The sequence below is a fragment of the Capra hircus genome, chromosome 11, assembly GCF_001704415.2.
Source record: "Capra hircus breed San Clemente chromosome 11, ASM170441v1, whole genome shotgun sequence".
In the NCBI taxonomy this organism is placed as follows: Eukaryota; Metazoa; Chordata; class Mammalia; order Artiodactyla; family Bovidae; genus Capra; species Capra hircus.
The window spans coordinates 72,004,668-72,021,952 of NC_030818.1; the positions used below are offsets into that span (position 1 = coordinate 72,004,668).

General features: G+C 51.8%; 3 protein-coding genes across 11 annotated transcripts; 2 read left to right on the top strand and 1 right to left on the bottom strand.

The window, feature by feature from the left end:
• On the top strand, nt 121-3,843 carry ZNF513 (zinc finger protein 513). 3 transcript variants are annotated; one of them, XM_018055507.1, is made up of 4 exons: nt 121-335; nt 862-1,023; nt 1,996-2,583; nt 2,674-3,843. In XM_018055507.1, exons 2-4 carry the CDS (start codon nt 999-1,001, stop codon nt 3,468-3,470), a joined length of 1,410 nt encoding a protein of 469 aa, XP_017910996.1. In that variant the 5' UTR covers nt 121-335; nt 862-998; the 3' UTR covers nt 3,471-3,843. The 3 variants fall into 3 exon arrangements, with proteins under 3 accessions (XP_017910996.1, XP_005686947.2, XP_017910997.1); XM_005686890.3 differs by lacking the exon at nt 121-335 and adding an exon at nt 388-619; XM_018055508.1 differs by lacking the exon at nt 121-335 and adding an exon at nt 667-746.
• On the bottom strand, nt 3,949-9,848 carry SNX17 (sorting nexin 17). Of its 2 annotated transcripts, XM_018055509.1 has the most exons (15): nt 9,583-9,848; nt 9,046-9,120; nt 7,927-8,044; nt 7,241-7,305; nt 6,846-6,956; nt 6,638-6,728; nt 6,393-6,480; nt 6,078-6,147; nt 5,697-5,789; nt 5,398-5,601; nt 5,138-5,263; nt 4,896-4,973; nt 4,695-4,769; nt 4,556-4,597; nt 3,949-4,462 (listed from the first exon to the last, which is right to left on the bottom strand). In XM_018055509.1, exons 1-15 carry the CDS (start codon nt 9,643-9,645, stop codon nt 4,349-4,351), a joined length of 1,413 nt encoding a protein of 470 aa, XP_017910998.1. In that variant the 5' UTR covers nt 9,646-9,848; the 3' UTR covers nt 3,949-4,348. The 2 variants fall into 2 exon arrangements, with proteins under 2 accessions (XP_017910998.1, XP_017910999.1); XM_018055510.1 differs by lacking the exon at nt 9,046-9,120 and having other exon boundaries at nt 9,583-9,844.
• EIF2B4 (eukaryotic translation initiation factor 2B subunit delta) lies at nt 9,941-14,502 on the top strand. 6 transcript variants are annotated; one of them, XM_018055503.1, is made up of 13 exons: nt 9,941-10,051; nt 10,432-10,475; nt 10,797-10,932; nt 11,108-11,314; nt 11,581-11,663; nt 11,862-11,953; nt 12,189-12,303; nt 12,503-12,579; nt 12,771-12,873; nt 13,105-13,232; nt 13,371-13,548; nt 13,953-14,133; nt 14,259-14,502. In XM_018055503.1, exons 1-13 carry the CDS (start codon nt 10,021-10,023, stop codon nt 14,456-14,458), a joined length of 1,575 nt encoding a protein of 524 aa, XP_017910992.1. In that variant the 5' UTR covers nt 9,941-10,020; the 3' UTR covers nt 14,459-14,502. The 6 variants fall into 6 exon arrangements, with proteins under 6 accessions (XP_017910992.1, XP_017910993.1, XP_017910994.1 ...); XM_018055504.1 differs by having other exon boundaries at nt 11,111-11,314; XM_018055505.1 differs by having other exon boundaries at nt 9,990-10,224.

The window sequence follows — 17,285 nt, forward strand, 5'->3', positions numbered from 1 at the left end:
TTGCATGTAGTGTAAGTTGGGGAGAAGGGGCCTAGGTATTGTAACTCCCTGAGCTGCTGACAGGCTAGCCTGCCGTCGCGGCTCATTCTCACTGCCTCCTAGAGTTAGGAATGATTTCCTTGTTCCTCCTGCAAGGAGTCAAAGGCTGGTAGACTCAAAACCTAGGGGTAGGGTTCGACCTGTCCTCCTTACCGGCGAGGTTCCACCTGACTCCTGATTGGCTCTCGTCACAATCACTTCCTGGTCACACTGTGGACGCTTTAGCTGCTGCTACTTTTCACGGACTACGCGTCCCGTGTGGCTCTGCGGCAGCGGAAGCGGAAGCGAGTACGGAGGTACCAGCTGGTGTCCGTAGGGGGGTAGGGGGCTCCATGAATGGACGCGGCGGCGGCGGCGGGAGCGGCCTGAGCTGGGCGCCGGGGCCAGGGCCGGGGGCTGCCCGGGGCCCGCGCCGCTGTATGGGGGCTGCCTGCGGGCCCTGAGAGGAAGGGCGGGCGGGCCGAATTGGGAGGGCGGGGCCGGGCGGCCGCAGGCCGGAGGCGCGTCGGGCTGGAGCCGGTCACGATGCCCCGAAGGAAGCAAAGCCACCCGCAGCCCGTGAAATGCGAGGGGGTCAAAGGTCAGGGGTCAGGGGCCGTGAGGTGGGGAGGAGCGGGGGTGGGGTCAGTGGCGAGGGTTCGGGTCTGGGTGGAGGGCGACTCCTGAGGGATGGGGTGGGCGATCTGGACTCCTAGCTTCCCATCAAGGTACCCGAGAGGGTCTGCGAGTGCGGGAAGTACGGTCTGTGAGGGTTGGCTCCCCGGGTGCGGATGATGGGCTCGGTTCCTGAGAGAGAATCTACAAGCCCCCTCCCCTCTTCAGTGGATACCGAAGACTCCCTCGACGAAGGACCCGGGGCCCTGGTATTGGAGAGTGATTTGCTACTAGGCCAGGATCTGGAGTTTGAAGAAGAGGAGGAAGAGGAAGAGGAGGAAGGTGACCGCAACAGCGACCAGCTCATGGGCTTCGAGAGAGACTCTGAAGGTGGGTTTGGGGGCACTTAAGGAAGTGGCCACTGGAATCTCAGCCTTTAGAAGGCGGGTTAGGTTTAGTGCTTGTGAGCAAAACATGCTTTCCTGCCAGTGCGACTGGTTTAGTGTAAGTTTAGATTTGAGCTAGATTTCTTCATTTGTCTGATGGTCCTTCACTTTGCTGAGGTGAAGTTTTGGGGCCTGGTTCAAAGATGTTATGAATAGTACAGTGGAGGAATCACAAAAAGCAACTGATTACAAGTAAATGCCCTTTTAATAACCTTGTCTTGCTCCCTAGCCCATTCATTCATTAAGAGTTTAAAGAGGTTTAGGGAAGCAACCTCATTCATGCTGGTCCTTATAACTCCATTTCACCTGCAACATAAACTCCTTTTGTACTGAGGTTTTAACCTCTACCCTCAAATATCCTTCACAGTCTTCCCTGTGATCTTAGCATCACCCCATCCTAAGTTGCTGCACTACCTATCCACTTAATGCCAATTCTGGAAGTTGCTTTTGAAAGTCATTGAAGGAATCCACATAAAACGGAATCCACCCTTTAGGCTTAGAAGTAGCAGTACATGCATTACTTTGCTGCTTCTCTCCAAATTTTGCCTCTTGAGGTAGTATGAAGCTGATTATAAATTAAAAACTGAGTCCTCACTGGTGGATGAATTAGAAAAACGTCTCCGGCCTCTGCCTTGTGTATTTTTGCTTTCTTATCCCAAGAATTACGTAATTGTTGATTGATTTCAATCGGTGGTCCGCTGTGAACCACACCTTTTTTTCCATTTCGTGGACCAATGTACAACTCTTGTCATCACTGGGTTAGTCCAGGCTCAGAGGTAGCTAATTCATGTTGAATGTTTAGGGTCACTGAATTGAAGGGTGGAGCCCAGCAAGTGGTGAGGCTACAAGTGAGAAGGAGGGAGTTTTGAGTCTGGTTCTGCTGTGTTGATGTCTCTTCTCCTGTCTGTCTCACCAGGAGACTCTCTGGGGGCCAGGCCTGGGCTTCCCTACGGGCTGAGCGACGATGAGTCTGGGGGCGGCCGCGCACTAAGTGCGGAGAGTGAAGTTGAGGAGCCAGCCAGGGGTCCAGGGGAGGCCAGGGGTGAGAGGCCAGGCCCAGCCTGCCAGCTGTGTGGGGGGCCCACAGGTGAGGGGCCATGTTGTGGGGCAGGAGGACCGGGTGGGGGGCCCCCGCTGCCCCCACGGCTACTGTACTCATGCCGCCTCTGCGCCTTCGTGTCCCACTACTCGAGCCACCTGAAGCGGCACATGCAGACACACAGCGGGGAGAAGCCGTTCCGCTGTGGCCGCTGCCCCTACGCCTCAGCCCAGCTCGTCAACCTGACACGACACACCCGCACCCACACTGGCGAGAAGCCCTACCGCTGTCCCCACTGCCCCTTTGCCTGCAGCAGCCTGGGCAACCTGAGGCGGCATCAGCGTACCCATGCAGGGCCCCCCACTCCTCCCTGCCCGACCTGTGGCTTCCGCTGCTGTGCTCCACGTCCTGCCCGGCCTCCCAGTCCCACAGAGCAGGAGGGGACAGTGCCTCGGCGACCCGAAGGTAAAAAGCCAGGACTAAAGAACCTGGGACATGGGTGGGTGGCCTTAGGGGGTACCTGCATTCATAGCCCAGGTCTCATTGTCCCCACAGATGCCCTGCTGCTTCCAGATCTGAGCCTCCATGTGTCACCAGGCGGTGCCAGCTTCCTGCCGGACTGTGGGCAGCTGCGGGGTGAAGGGGAAGGCCTGTGTGGGACTGGGTCAGAACCACTGCCAGAGCTGCTGTTCCCTTGGACCTGCCGGAACTGTGGGCAAGAGCTGGAGGAGGGGGAGGGCAGTCGGCTGGGAGCAGGCACGTGTGGGCGCTGCATGCGAGGAGAGACTGGAGGTGGTGCCAGTGGGGGACCCCAGGGCCCCAGTGACAAAGGCTTCGCCTGCAGCCTCTGCCCCTTTGCCACTCATTATCCCAACCACTTGGCTCGGCACATGAAGACGCACAGTGGTGAGAAGCCCTTCCGCTGTGCCCGTTGTCCCTACGCCTCTGCTCACCTGGACAACCTGAAACGGCACCAGCGTGTCCACACGGGAGAGAAACCCTACAAGTGCCCCCTCTGCCCCTATGCCTGTGGTAACCTGGCCAACCTCAAACGTCATGGTCGGATCCACTCTGGGGACAAACCTTTTCGGTGTAGCCTTTGCAACTACAGCTGCAATCAGAGTATGAACCTCAAACGCCACATGCTGCGGCACACAGGCGAGAAGCCCTTCCGCTGTGCCACCTGCGCCTATACCACGGGCCACTGGGACAACTACAAGCGCCACCAAAAGGTGCATGGCCATGGTGGGGCGGGAGGGCCTGGCCTCTCTGCTTCTGAGGGCTGGGCCCCACCTCACAGTCCTCCCCGTTTTGAGCTCTCGGGGCCCGACAGCCCTGGGTGCCACCAGTAGCCGAGCTCTCCATACAGACTCACCCTGAACTAGGTCCTTCTGTCCCAGGGCTCCATGCAGTAGTCCTGACCCTCCTGTGTTTTATACAGACGGACCAGAAGCCACCTTCTCCTTCCTCCCCCGCTGGCCAGGGGGCTCCACACTGACTCACCTAGGCACTGTATGGACCAACCCAAACCCCATGGGCAGGGGACCTATATGGACCAGGGGGCCTTGCCTTGACTGATGCACTTCATAAGCTCAGTGAGAAGGGCCCTGTATTCATCTCCACTGCTCCCAGGGGCAGTGGAGGAACTGGCTGGGGGACTGTCCAGCCTCACACCTGTTTATTTAACTTATTTCAGTGCTTTATAATAAAGGAAACACTAACAAAGCCATGTCTATGCTGAGTTGGCAGTGACAGCACGGCTCAGGCTCACCCTTAGCACAGCAGTGTGTGCTGTGATGGGGGGAGCAGGGGCAGAGAGGGAACCAGAGGTAGGCAGCAATCAGGCTGAGTTTAATGATGGGGAGCTGGGCCAGACCGTACACAGACCTCTGCCCATCCCCTTGGCTCATGGCCCTGAGAAGCCAGAAGCAGCCTGAAGGGAACTGTGGTTCCTCCCCAGGCAGGTAGCCATGGTCCCGTGGACTTTGTGCAAAATACTAAATGCTAATTTGGCATTGAGGGCCAGCTCTGGGCGATCCTTTGTGTAGCCAGCCCCAGGATGCGGGGGAGGGGGAGGAGGAGGTGGATTAGGAGGTCCCTGGCTGAGAGGAGAAAAGGGAACAAGAGAAAGGAAAATGCCCCCAGTCTGGGGGGCAGGGCGGGATACAGGCACAGGGCAAGTTTCTGAACATTCTCCCAGGGCAGAGGGCAGACATCCGAGTGCTGGAGATCACAGGTCCTCGTCTCCAATGCCCTCGAAGGCAAAATTGCCATGGACATCACTGGCACTGGCATCTGTACCGGGAGTGCCAATCCCCCGCAGGCTCACAGCACTCAGCTTGCTCTGGAATAAAGGCAGGGTTGGGGGTCAGAGGGCTTGAGCCTCCCTGAGATCCCCTACAAACACCAACCTCGCCAAGCCTTGTGGGAAACTCACTGAGAGTTTGACCATGGACTCCCGGCTGGCGTCCGGTGACTCCTGGAGAAGAGGAGACGGCAGCATCAGAGAGCTTGTGGGGAGGTGAGGCAAGGCTGGGGGCTGGGGGCTGGGGCACCGATCAGGGAGCAGTACTTACAAGCAACGGTGGTGACTTCACGGCTTGCTGGCTCTCTGAGCGTCTCAGGGTGCCCCCCACCCGCCGCCGCAGCATCTGGGGATGGAGACGTGAGGCACTGCTAAGGGCAGGGTCACTCCCATGGGAAACCTGAGCCTTCCCCTCCCTCTCAGAAGCGTCAGCCCTAGGACAAAAGGCAGGGAGAGCACAGCCACCGCGTACCTTCCTGATACTGCCGCCAGATTTCTTCACCATCAGTTCATCTACCATGGACTGCAAGCAGATACTCATCATGATAGCCTGAGGGCAAGGGGAGAGCTCAGCCTGACTAGAGTGGTCACCCTGAGCCCAGAACCCCTAGGACAAGGGCTCCCACTCACATGGAGTCCTGGAAGCCCTAGACTTGGGTATCTAAGAGAGACGGTGCAATGGGCTCCAGAGGAGGTCTGAGGGTGGGCTCACACCTGGGGGCTGGTGATGGTAACCCACTGTAGCCGGTCCTTGCTCATGAGGTATTCAAAAGCCAGTTCCAGGCGCACCTCACCCCGGCCCCGGCCGGGGCTGCTTGTGCCTCCACTGGGCAGTGGCACCTAGAGAAGGGGAATCAGGTTGAGTTCGTTCTCAGCCTGAGAGACTGTTGCCTTGACCTACTCCAGCCTATTCCCGAAGCTCAAGGCTTGCCTGGCCTCCATCCCAAAGGCCTCCCCCTCCTACCCCAACTCACAGAGGAGGTGACCCGCCAGCACCGCATGCGGGTGACCCGGAAGGAGCCTTCACGGAGTTGCTGGCCAGGCAGGCGGAGCTGGAGGCTGAGCTCACTGTTGCCTGCGCTCACCACCACCGGACAGTCCTTTTCTGGGAAGTCAGCCACACAGGCATCAAAGCGCAGGTAGCCGTAGTGCCGCAGTGTCTGGGCCAGTCGCAGGAACTGAAACCCAGTCACCATGGGGGCGAGTCAGGAGGGGAAGCAGGACCGCCCAGAGGAAGCAACCCCTTGGAGGGAGACGGGGAGGTAAGGCTCACCTCCTTCTTGGAGACCTTCTCCTGCAGTGATTTGAGCTGCCGGTGCTGCTCCTTGGTGACCAGGATCCAACCATGCTCAATGTCTGCTACCGTCTACAGTGGAGACACGGTGTGAGGGGCTGCTCCCAGTCAGAGGTCCAAAGAAAGTGTCCAGTTACCTCTGTCCAGCCTGACCCCTAGCCCCACATCTGAGCCAGCTCTTTGCAGTGAGTCTTCTTGACCAATCAGCTTACAAAGCAGGGAGAGTACAGGCTGTGCCAGATGCCCTCAGAGTATGCTAGGAACTTCCCCTTGAATTGGCAGTAAAAACATGAAAGGAGTTTTCTCGGCAGAGTGGGACACCAGCTCAGGGGAAGGGTTCTGAGGCAGCTCCAAGCTCACCTGAGCATAAAGCAGGTTCAGGCCAACTCGGTTCTCCATGACATCGTCGTCATAGGCAGAGTCCCAATAACTGTGAGGCCAAGGGGTGGAAAGGGGTAATGGGGCTAAGCTGAGAGAAGGCAAGAGGTAGAAAGGAAAGGGGGGCAAAACGGGAGCAATGTGGAACTATGGGGTGAAGGGTGATAAAGTCAGAGGAAGCTTTGGAGGCCTAGTAGAAAAACCCAGCACTACCCCCTTGCCCAGGTCACTCTGTCTCAATACATGGCCCCATAATCCAACCCAGCACTCTCTCCCTCCTCCCAGCCCACCCCTGACCTCTTCCTTAGCACAATCTTATACTCTTGACTCCGAAGACTGGTAACAGATACATAAGGCAGCTCAAACTCTTGCAACTTCCGTACAACTATGGGTTTAAAAAAAAAAAAGAAAATGTCAAGATTCAGGGGAGGGAAAGCAAGAGGGGAAGCCCTGGGGAAATGCCTGCCACATTCTTGGGGGAGACAGGGAGGCAAATTTACTACTTGAAACAGAGGGAAGTTGTAAAGTCCAGAGAAACTCACATGAAAAGGCTCCATCCTCTTTTTCTCGAACTAGAAAGAGACTGAAGTAGCCAATCAAGTCATCTGGAAGATCCAGCTTTGCAGCCACAGCCTGGGGACAAGGAAGGAAGTACAGGTCCTCAAATGGGGTGGTTCCAATCATCTTAAGCCTGGGAAGGAGTGCAGGGGGCACAGGGGAAGGAAGACCAGTGCAGAAGAAGTGCCTCACCTCCAGGACATCCTCAGTCTGATCTGAAGTTAGCACATTGACCAGAACTTTCTGCCCGTTGCTGAGCAGCACCTCCAAAGAGACCTCTTCTGTGGGGACCTGCTGTGTCTCCTGGTTGTGAAAAAACATGGGAATGGAATGGGAGCACCTCCTTGTTAACCACATGCCCAGCGTCCAGCTCTGACCCCTTCCCAACTATGTATTTCTAGGTCCCTCCAGTGCCTTTATTCTCAGCTGCTTAATTATAAGCTGTGTTTCCGTAATTTCACTGGTACAGCAGAAGCCCCCTTCCATGAAACGGTGCCAGAATAACTCCTCTGTACTGACCTGATTAAAATGATGTGGCCCTTGAGGAAAGTGCTTCAACCTTAAACCTTGTTCCCCCAAAGCCTTACCTGCTGTGCCCGACGCAGGAAACTATTGAAGGTCTCACTGCTCCCAAGCAATGGGTCTTGTCGAACTGTGGGGACAAGAGAATGATGTTCTAGTAACTTAACGGTCTCCTCTTGGCTCCCTCCAGTTCTCTTCTTGGTAGGCTCCCTTTCCTTGGCTGATGGTGGCCTATCACATCTTCCAGCTGGCCTCACCCCACTCACTGTTTGCATAATTTCTTTAACTTAATTTTTATTTTTTGGCTGACCATGCAGTATGTGGGATCTCAGGTTCCCGACCAGAGATCAAACCGGCACCATCAGCCTTGGAAGTGCAGTCTTAACCACTGGATTGCCAGGGAAGTCCCCTGCATAAACTCCCCACCTGCCCTACCTTTAGCTACCATCTAGTTAAGTACTGCCTATAGAACTTAATGTTCATCTAAAGCACATCAAACACAAATGAAGTATGAAGTTTTCCCCACTAACTAAAAATGCTTTAAGACTGGTTAGTATTAGTACTTCTTACAGATGTCAGGGCCAAAACTGCTTTTCTGGTACCCAGATGCTAGAGCATATTTACATGTTATTTACTTTTGCTTACTAAATCAAACAAGAGGCTTCCCAGCAGGGCCTCCTACAGATTCAGCTGTTTTGACTCTCCCCATAATCCTCAACACAGTCAGCCTCCGTTCCCTCGAGCCACTCACCAGCTTGCATGTACTTCTCTAACTGCTCCCTCCTCTGTTCCACCTCAGCAGGTGTCAGAGAGAAAAGCTTCTTTGGGGGAAACGCAGGAAGCACATTTGCCCCATATTCCTTCCGAAGCTATTTGGAGAAAGAGATATAACTCTTTACATAAACATCACAAGTGACAAGAGGCAATCCACATTCATAATGTTCTCTTGGGCTCCCCTTCCTTTTCCTCAATCACTGCTCCCCTACCGACCCTGTTCACCCAGGAAATGATTCCTTTGGCAGGGGCAGCCGTTCCTCTATCCTAGATATATGTCCTTTCCAATCTTACAGTGTGCAAGTCAGCCCCTTCACAGGGTGGGAAGGGTTTATATAGGGCCAGGGCCTAGTGAGCCCCTTGATTATCTAGCAAGGCTGTATTCACTGAACCCCTACAGGAAGCAAAGGGTTTTGTAATGAGAGTTTATGTGCACAATCATAGCTAAGTATATTCACAAAGCAATCTTAGGATTTAAAGGTACACTGCAGATCAATGAATCCATTTTTCAGTTGGAGTAGCTGAGGCCCAAAGAAATCAGGCAGCTTGCTCAGGGTTGCACAACTAGTTATCAGTAGAATCAAGACTCTACTGAATTAAATACAAAGCTCACAATCTGGTGAGGAGAACAGAAACAGTACATCACAGACACAGGATAACTGGAACAGCTACACCCACTCAGGTGCATCAAGGAACATAGACCCAAACTGATGAATGGTTTGTATGAATCGGGAAAAGAATTTCAAGTTGCAGCTCAGCTGACAGAAGGAAAGTGCTTTGGCAGCCGAGGGGGAAGGGTGGGCGATCTCTCCATGCACAGGCACAGGCAGTGTACAGGCTGTGTAAGACGGGGCAGAGAAGCAGGAAGGAGAATGTGAGTATAGACAGGGGTGGTTAGAGTGGCAGACATTAAGCTTCCTAGGGAGTTCCCCGGAAATGTCACACGACCAGACAAAGCACTAAATCCTCCCCTGCGGCTGTGATTAAAAGGGAACTACAGCCCTACGGATAAGCGACGAGGCGGGAAATGGAGACGCTGGTGCCCAGGTGGAGGATAGGGCTTGACGCTGCCTCAAGGCAGGGGTGCCAGTCCCACCTGCTCGTGCAGCCCCAGGAGCTGGCTGTAGCGCACCCGACAGTGCAGGACTCCATTCACGTGAATGTTATAGGCCTGAGGACACAAAAGCAGGCAAGCATTTTAGGGTCGCGGTCTGGGCGGTCCCCTTGCGAACCCTGGCCGGAAGTGGCCTGGCACAGCTGCGCTGAGGAACGCGCCGAGATCTTCCGAGGATTGCCAGTCTATCTCCCCCAGAGCCAGGTCCCAAAGCAGAAGGACCAGTCGGGGCACACTCGAGCGCTCGGGCTGCAGTCTTCTTCCCCAAGAGGCCAGTGACGCCCACCAGAGTAGCCGCGGCCCAGCCGAGGGAGGCGATGCGGCCGAACAAAGGACCTACAGGAGCTGGGGCGACCTCTGGACGAATCTCAGACGTAATATAAGCTCCCAGCGAGGCCGTCGGGAGTCGGCGGCCTGTGACCAGGCCTGAAAGCTGGCAGCCAGACCTCGGAGGCCGCTCGGAGAGGCTCCGGCCCGTTATCCCCGCCCCTGCCCGATCGGGCTCCGGCCGCTCCTCACCACGTAGGCGGAGCCGCCGCTGTCCCCGCTGCGGGACTCGGTTTCAGGAATGGAAAAGTGCATATTCCCTGCAGCAGGGCCCGGCCGGGCTCCGGACTATGAGGGCCGCAGCGGCTTTGCACGCTCGCCTCCGCTTCTCAGCGCGTCCCCGCAGTCTCGCTCGCCATTTTGCGGGGGGGAGGTGGGCGCGAGATCGGCGATGGGAAGGGCTGGGAACGTCCGCTCTTGGACGCAGCGCCGCCTGGCATTCTGGGAACTGTAGTCTAAGGCGTTAGGAGCTTAAAATTGAGATGGCCCTTATCGCGACCCGTAGCCCGGGGCGGGGCCCCAGTGCACGCAGGGGTTTGTAGTCGGCCTGGGGCTGCGCGCCACGGGTGTCTACCCAGGGGGCGCTCTAGTCGCGGTGACCCCGGCGGGCGGAGCCTAGAACGGAGGGTGATGGCTACCGCGGCTGTGGCTGTTCGCGAGGGTGAGTGAAGGGCCGGGCGCACAAATAAGTACGTGAGCCAACGGCTCTAGACGGCTATTTCTGAGCCCTGGGTCCCTCTGGGCCCCGTCATTTGGTTCCCGCGCCACGACGGACTCTGGCCGGCAGCGCCTCGGACGCACTGCGCCGCGCACCGTCTTGTTTCTCCGGGAAGAGTGCGTGCTCGTTTCTTTCCCCCGCCCGGCTTCCCTTTGATCTGGCCGCGCACTGCGTCCCCACGCGGATCCCAGGCTCACCTCCCGCCTGGTGGCGGAGCCGAGCTCTGGTCATGCCGAGCCAGCAACCAGCTGTGCAGAGTACGAGTCCCCCCAAGCCCTCCCGGAGCCTCTCTAGTTCACTTTGTGCCCTGTTTTCTGATGCAGACTCGGGATCTGGGATGAAGGCGGAGCTTGCTCCTCGGCCTGGGGTAAGTGAGGGTGCCCGCTCAAGCTACCCTGTCAGGCGGTACGCAGGAGCCTGTATCAACTTCATTCCGCCCCAGCCTCCATCCTCGTTCCACTTTATTTTTCGGTAAAGGCAGCAGATTTTTACAGAGTTTTGTCAGCCTTAATGGTAGTGTGACTCTTGAAGGAGAAACTTTGATCCCTGTGGGCTCTTAGCTTGTAACAAGGAGCTGGTGAAACTCAGGAAGGATTAGGGACCGTGTGGGAGTCTAGTAAGTATCCAGTAGTGTTTATTCATTTTTGGAATTATTGGGGAAGAGCAGTATTGTGTGTCTGTGTCTTAGGCAGGGGGGAGGGAGATGACCCAAGAAGAAAAGCTGCAGCTTCGGAAGGAAAAGAAACAGCAGAAGAAGAAACGGAAGGAGGAAAAGGGGGCAGAAGCAGAAACTGGCTCCGCTGTATCTGCAGCCCAGTGTCAAGGTGCGGGGGCTTTTCAAAGGGCTGGGGTGTGAAGCTGGTAAAGGGATGTGGTGGGATGAGGGGGAGACAGGACAAAGTTGATTTGAACAAGTGAAAAGGAAAAGAGGCGTTGGTTGGGGCATAGCTAGTACTTACCTGCCCAAGAGGCTTGGGCACCTCCTTCTTCTACCTTTAGTAGGCCCAGCCAAACACCTGGCAGGACCGGACAGTCAGTTGGGCACTGCCAAGGAGAAAGTTCCAGCAGGTAGGAGTAAAGCTGAACTTCGAGCTGAACGGCGGGCCAAGCAAGAAGCTGAGCGGGCCCTGAAGCAGGCGAGAAAAGGGGACCAAGGAGGGCCACCTCCTCAAGCTTGCCCCAGCACAGCTGGAGAAACCCCCTCAGGTATTGTCCCTTCATTTCAAGATCTCTGTTGATTCAAAGGCCTATATTAGCTGAGGCTTTCCCACCAGAGAACAGCTGCCAGTTTTTACCTTGGTTCGCAGAGTTCACAGTTCTCCCGTCAGCCTCTTCCTACCCCTGTTTCTTCATCTACATTTTTTCTCCAATTTTCTACCCCGCCTCAAATTTCTCTTGATGTCCCTTATGCCCTGAATGTAGATTTCTCTTTATCACCTACAGTGTCTTGAAGACACGTTGTTATCTTCTAGGAGTGAAGCGTCTACCTGAGCATAGTCAGGTTGATGACCCTACACTTCTGAGAAGGCTTGTGAAAAAACCAGAGCGACAGCAGGTAAGAAGTGGGTTTGGAGTATGGCCAGAAAGAGCCTAGGGAGATGGAATAGAGAGAGGAAGGTTGCTCGGGGCAAAGTGAGACCTTGGAAAAGGATGAGTATTTGGGTCAAAGGGGGCTCACTGTCTTCTTCCTTCCCAGCATCATCCCACAGTTTTAAACTCTGGGCCCTTGGTCCTGTCCTCTTGTTTTGTCAAGGTTCCTACACGAAAGGATTATGGATCCAAAGTCAGTCTCTTCTCCCACCTACCCCAGTACAGCAGACAAAACTCTTTGACCCAGTTTATGAGGTAGGATTTTATGAAACTGTCATAACTTTTAAGTCTGAGGAGTTTTAGTGATTCTGTTTTCAAAATGACTGGAACCTGGAGGTTGGATCTGTGGAAAGAAGTATAAAGACAAGGCAGAACTGTTGAGGAAATGAGGGTGTCTGTGCTAGTGAAGGAGGTTCATTTTCATCAGAGGCAGGTGGGCTGTAGGTGCTCAAGTTCCCTTGCAAAGTGTGTGACACCGCCATCCCATCAGCATCCCATCCTCTGTGATCCACCCAGCCATGGTGCGGCTCGGCCTGCAGTACTCCCAGGGCCTGGTCAGTGGCTCCAATGCCCGGTGCATCGCCCTGCTTCGTGCCTTGCAGCAGGTATGTCCCATCTTATTCCCTCTTATGACCTAGCCTCACCTTCCCCAACACTACTGCAGCTTCTCTCAGCCAGAGTCATCTCCAGGGGAAGATGAAATGACACCATCCTAGAAGTCTCTCCTCAGAGAAGCTTACCCTATCCCCCTTTCAAAGACTTTTTTCAGGGGACATTTTGCCAATCAACTTGTGTACCCTATAGGTGATTCAGGACTACACAACACCTCCCAATGAAGAATTGTCAAGGGACCTAGTGAATAAACTAAAGCCCTACTTCAGGTAAGGATGACCACTGCACATCTGCTCCCACTCTTTACCTTGTTCCGTCCTTTTCTTGAAGCCTTTTTCTTGCTCTTCTATCTCTGTTTTTAATTTTTCTGTCTTCTCTTTCAAAAGATGTTTTTAAATATAAAAGCTTTGTGAGCTGTGAAGCATTGCATGGATGCAAGGTGTTGTGGTTGTTGTTGTAGCTTCCTGACTCAGTGCCGTCCCCTGTCAGCGAGCATGTACAATGCCATCAAGTTCCTTAACAAGGAGATCACGGGTGTGAGCAGCTCCAAGCGGGAAGAGGAGGTGATGAGTATGAGGCATGAGCAAGGCATGCATGGGAGGATGGAGCTGGAAACATATTTGGGACTCCCAGGAAGGGCAACTATCTGGTCTGCCTGGGCAGGGGTTAAGGAGGTGGTTGGACTGTCTAACCTGGGCCCCTTTTAGTCTCATTGTTATATGTTCAAGTATCTGGCATGATAATCAAAGGAAAAAATGTCCATTTCTTGTTTCTTAAGTGTCTTACTCCATTAGGCCAAGTCAGAACTACGAGCAGCTATTGACAGATATATAAAAGAGAAGATTGTGCTTGCAGCTCAGGCAATCTCACGCTTTGCTTATAAGAAGATCAGTAATGGAGATGTGATCCTGGTATATGGATGGTATGGGCCAGACCTTACGACTGAGAAAACTGGGAAGTGAAATGATGTGAAGAAGGGACTGCCCCTTTGCCCTTTAGTAATGAGCTGACCATCAGTCAGTGACATTTATAACTGAATCCTCCTCTCCCTTCGCTCCAGCTCATCTCTGGTATCACAAATTCTTCAGGAGGCTTGGGCTGAGGGCCGGCAATTTCGTGTGGTAGTGGTGGACAGCCGGCCACGGCTGGAGGGAAAGCACACGCTACGTTCTTTGGTCCGTGCTGGGGTCCCTGCCTCCTACCTGCTGATTCCTGCAGCTTCCTATGTGCTCCCAGAGGTGAGGGCAGAGTAAAGGGACTCCAAAGTGGAGTAAAAGGGTACAGTAGTGTAGACATAATCTCACCTTCCCAACATTGCAGTTACCTAGAAATCCTAAAACTCTATAACCTTGTTGATAGCTAATAGGAAGAACATCTCCAGCACATTACACAGCATGTCTAGCTATGACAGGAACCTTGTATTAAACTAGCAGCCACCACAAGGGAACCAGACAAAAGTAACTTCACAGTTTAGTCTTCCTGTGGGTGGTGCTGTGAATCAGTGGTGAGGTGTTTTCCAAGGGCCATTATTATGATTTGTTATTCATTGTCTTAATGTTGCTATCCTGGGAGGAGTTGGAAACCTTATTCTGTATTGGTCACACATGATTTTTTTTTTCCTTCTCTCTACTCTTCAAAATAGGTTTCTAAGGTGCTATTGGGAGCTCATGCTCTCCTGGCGAATGGGTCTGTGATGTCCCGGGTAGGGACGGCACAGCTGGCCCTGGTGGCACGGGCCCATAATGTACCAGTGCTGGTCTGCTGTGAAACATACAAGTTCTGTGAGCGTGTGCAGACTGATGCCTTTGTTTCTAATGAGCTAGGTAAGGAGGCCCAGGCGGGCAGAAGAGGAAGTTCCGGGGACCTGAGAAGATTTGGGAGGGAGAAGGGAGGTTGAACTACAACTCAGGTTTTAAAAGTACATAAAAGGGTGCACCTCCCATTGCAGATGACCCTGATGATCTGCTGTGTGAGCGAGGAGAACATGTGGCCCTGGCTAACTGGCAGAACCACTCATCCCTACGGTTGTTGAATCTGGTCTATGATGTGACCCCCCCAGAATTGGTGGACCTGGTGATCACAGAGCTGGGGATGATCCCTTGCAGTTCTGTACCTGTTGTCCTACGAGTCAAGAGTAGTGACCAGTGAGTGGTGGAACACAGGGTCAATAAATGACATACTCCCTACACTTAGCAACTCTGCTGCCTGTTATCCTTTTTAGCATCACCACCACTTAGGAGTCGAGACTCCCCAGTCCCTTTTAGCACCTGCTGCGAACCTCTAGACAAACCTTAATGGAAATGTTCTCAGGTGATTAGGTCCATGCCAGTGCTTTGGGGCCAAAGTGAAGGTCAGCATGGCAACCAAAAATTATCCCAAGTCATCAACCATTTATTGAGCATCTATGTGCCAGACACTGAGCTAGATATAAGGAGCAATACAATAAGGACAAGTAAGAGTCCTATCCTTAGTATTTAGTGTTGTTATTATATTAATGTTAATACAATGGTATTTTATTAAATAATCTTACACATTAATGTATATTCTTAGTACTCAGTAGTTAACATGTATTGGAAACCGTTGGCCCTTTCTTATCATTTACAGAGATTCATACCATCCTATGAAGTGAGATTTTACAGATGAGAAAACTGAGGCACAGAGAGTTGAAGTTACTTGCCCAGTGTAATGCTAAGTAAACTGGCATGCGATCTCAGGCATTTTGGATCTAGAGTCTGTGCCTTTAATTTTTATGCTGTGTGCTGTTAGGGAGTACTCATCATGATGGAGGAAGACAGATGGTATCTACAGTATGAGATAAATTCTGCTAGTAGTAATGAACAGAGTTCATTGGAAGCAACTCAGGAGATCTAGTGAGGTTAGGCAAGACTTCACAGCTAACATCTGACCTAGGCCTTGAAGAAGAAATTTCCCAATTGGAAAAAGGATGAGAAGGCAGATCAGCAGAGGAAATAACTTAGACTACAGAATAGGCCTTAAAATGATCAGCTAGTTCCAAATTGTCAAGTCATGAGGTAAAGCTAGAATGGAGGCTTATGTGGAGAATTAGTGATAAAGCTGTTAACATAGGTTGGATTAGGTTCAGATTGTGAGAGTCTGACCATTATGGTTAGCCTAAAAAACAAGAGTCATCCGTTTTGTGTGTGTATATGTGTGTGTGTTATTGAGAAATTTCAAGTAGCATAGAAGTACAGTGAACTATACAAAGAATCCCCCTCACCAAATGCAGTAATTATCAAGATTTCCCATGAATGCTTTCTGTTTCCCTTTTTTTTTTCCTTGCTGAAGTTGCGTTAGACCAAATCCCAGTCATTATATCATTTTACTCCTCCAAACATCAGCATATCTCTAAAAAATATGGAAACTTACCATGTTGTTATACTTATTAAATTCTTGCTTATCTTTGTCTAATCCATAATCAAATTTCCTTCACTGTCTCAAAAGTGGCTTTTTACAGTTGAATCAGGATCCATACATTATCTATGGTTATGTCTTTTTTGTTGCCTGAATTATTTCATTAGAGGATGCACCATGGTAAGTTTTTTCCCTAATTACATCATTCCATGCTTAGTAGCTGGTAATCTTCTATAAAGAACTCTCTCTCATCAGTTCATTTTAGTTGCTAAGTCGTGTCCGACTCTGCGACCCCGTGGACTGCAGCATGCCACTGTTCCCTGTCTATTACCAACTCCCGGAACTTGATCAAACTCATGTTCATCGAGTTGTTGAAGCCATCCAACCATCTCATCCTCTGTCTGTCATCCCCTTTTCCTCATGCCTTCAATCTTTCCCAGCATCAGGGTCTTTTCCAATGAGTCAGTTCTTTGCATCAAGTGGCCAAAGTATTGGAGCTTCAGCTTCAGCATTAGTCATCAGTTACTATTCTGAATTACTAATTCATACTGGAAAGGCAAGATCAATGCTTAATTTGTTAAATTGTCAATTTTCAGGAATTGATCACTAGTTACTTCCAATGCCATGCAGTGAGAAGTTGTTCAATTTTTGCGTTTTCTCTATAAAAATCATGAATTCATTTTTTTTATATTGAGCATACCACTCAATCACCATAATTAAGCAGAGGTTCAACAGGATCAGTTCTGTGCTTTAGAAAGCTAACTGGTAGAGATTAGAGATGGAGAATCAGATCAGTAAAAAAAGACTGCCCATCAGTCAAAACCACAAGTGCACCTAAATTTTGGTCCAGCAATTCTGCTTCTAGGAATTTATACATATGAAGTAACTTAGATACAAGGTTATTTACAGCAGCATCTTATTTTACCCCCTTTTGGCCCCTGTGAGGTCGTGCCCCTCCAGTGGAAGCAGGGAGTCTTAACCACTGGACCAACAGGGAAGTCCATATGTAACAGAGCAGGACACCATGGAACCTTCCCAGACAGCCTTTCCCCTGCATCCTCTGCTTCAGCTCCTCTCAGGTAACTCAATAGTATTTGATGCACATTTCCCAAGTTGTTTTGCAGATGTAAAAAATCTTCCCTCTCCAACAGATATAAGATGTTAACTACCATGAGCACACAGTTGAAACCTTTTGGAGCGTTCAGGGCTTTTAGGCATGAGCCACTCAGCTCCTTGTATGGCCCTGCAGTAAACCTTTTTTTGGTTCCAAATTCCCACGTTTCGGTTTGTTTGGCTTCATTGTGTCTCAGAAACATGAACTTGCACTAACACATAGAGTAGCATTGTTTGTAATAGCAAAAGACTGGAAACCACCTAGATACCCATTCATAATAAGAACTAACACTACATTTATATAATTACATACTAAGCAATCATAGGGGCTTCCCAGGTGACTTTATGGTAAAGAATCTGCATACCAATGCAGGAGACTACAGGTTCTATCCCTGCGTCAGGAAGATTCCTTAGAGAAGGAAATGGGAAACCCACTCAAGTATTTCTCTCCTGGGAAGTCCCATGAACAGAGGAGCCCGGTGGGCTACAG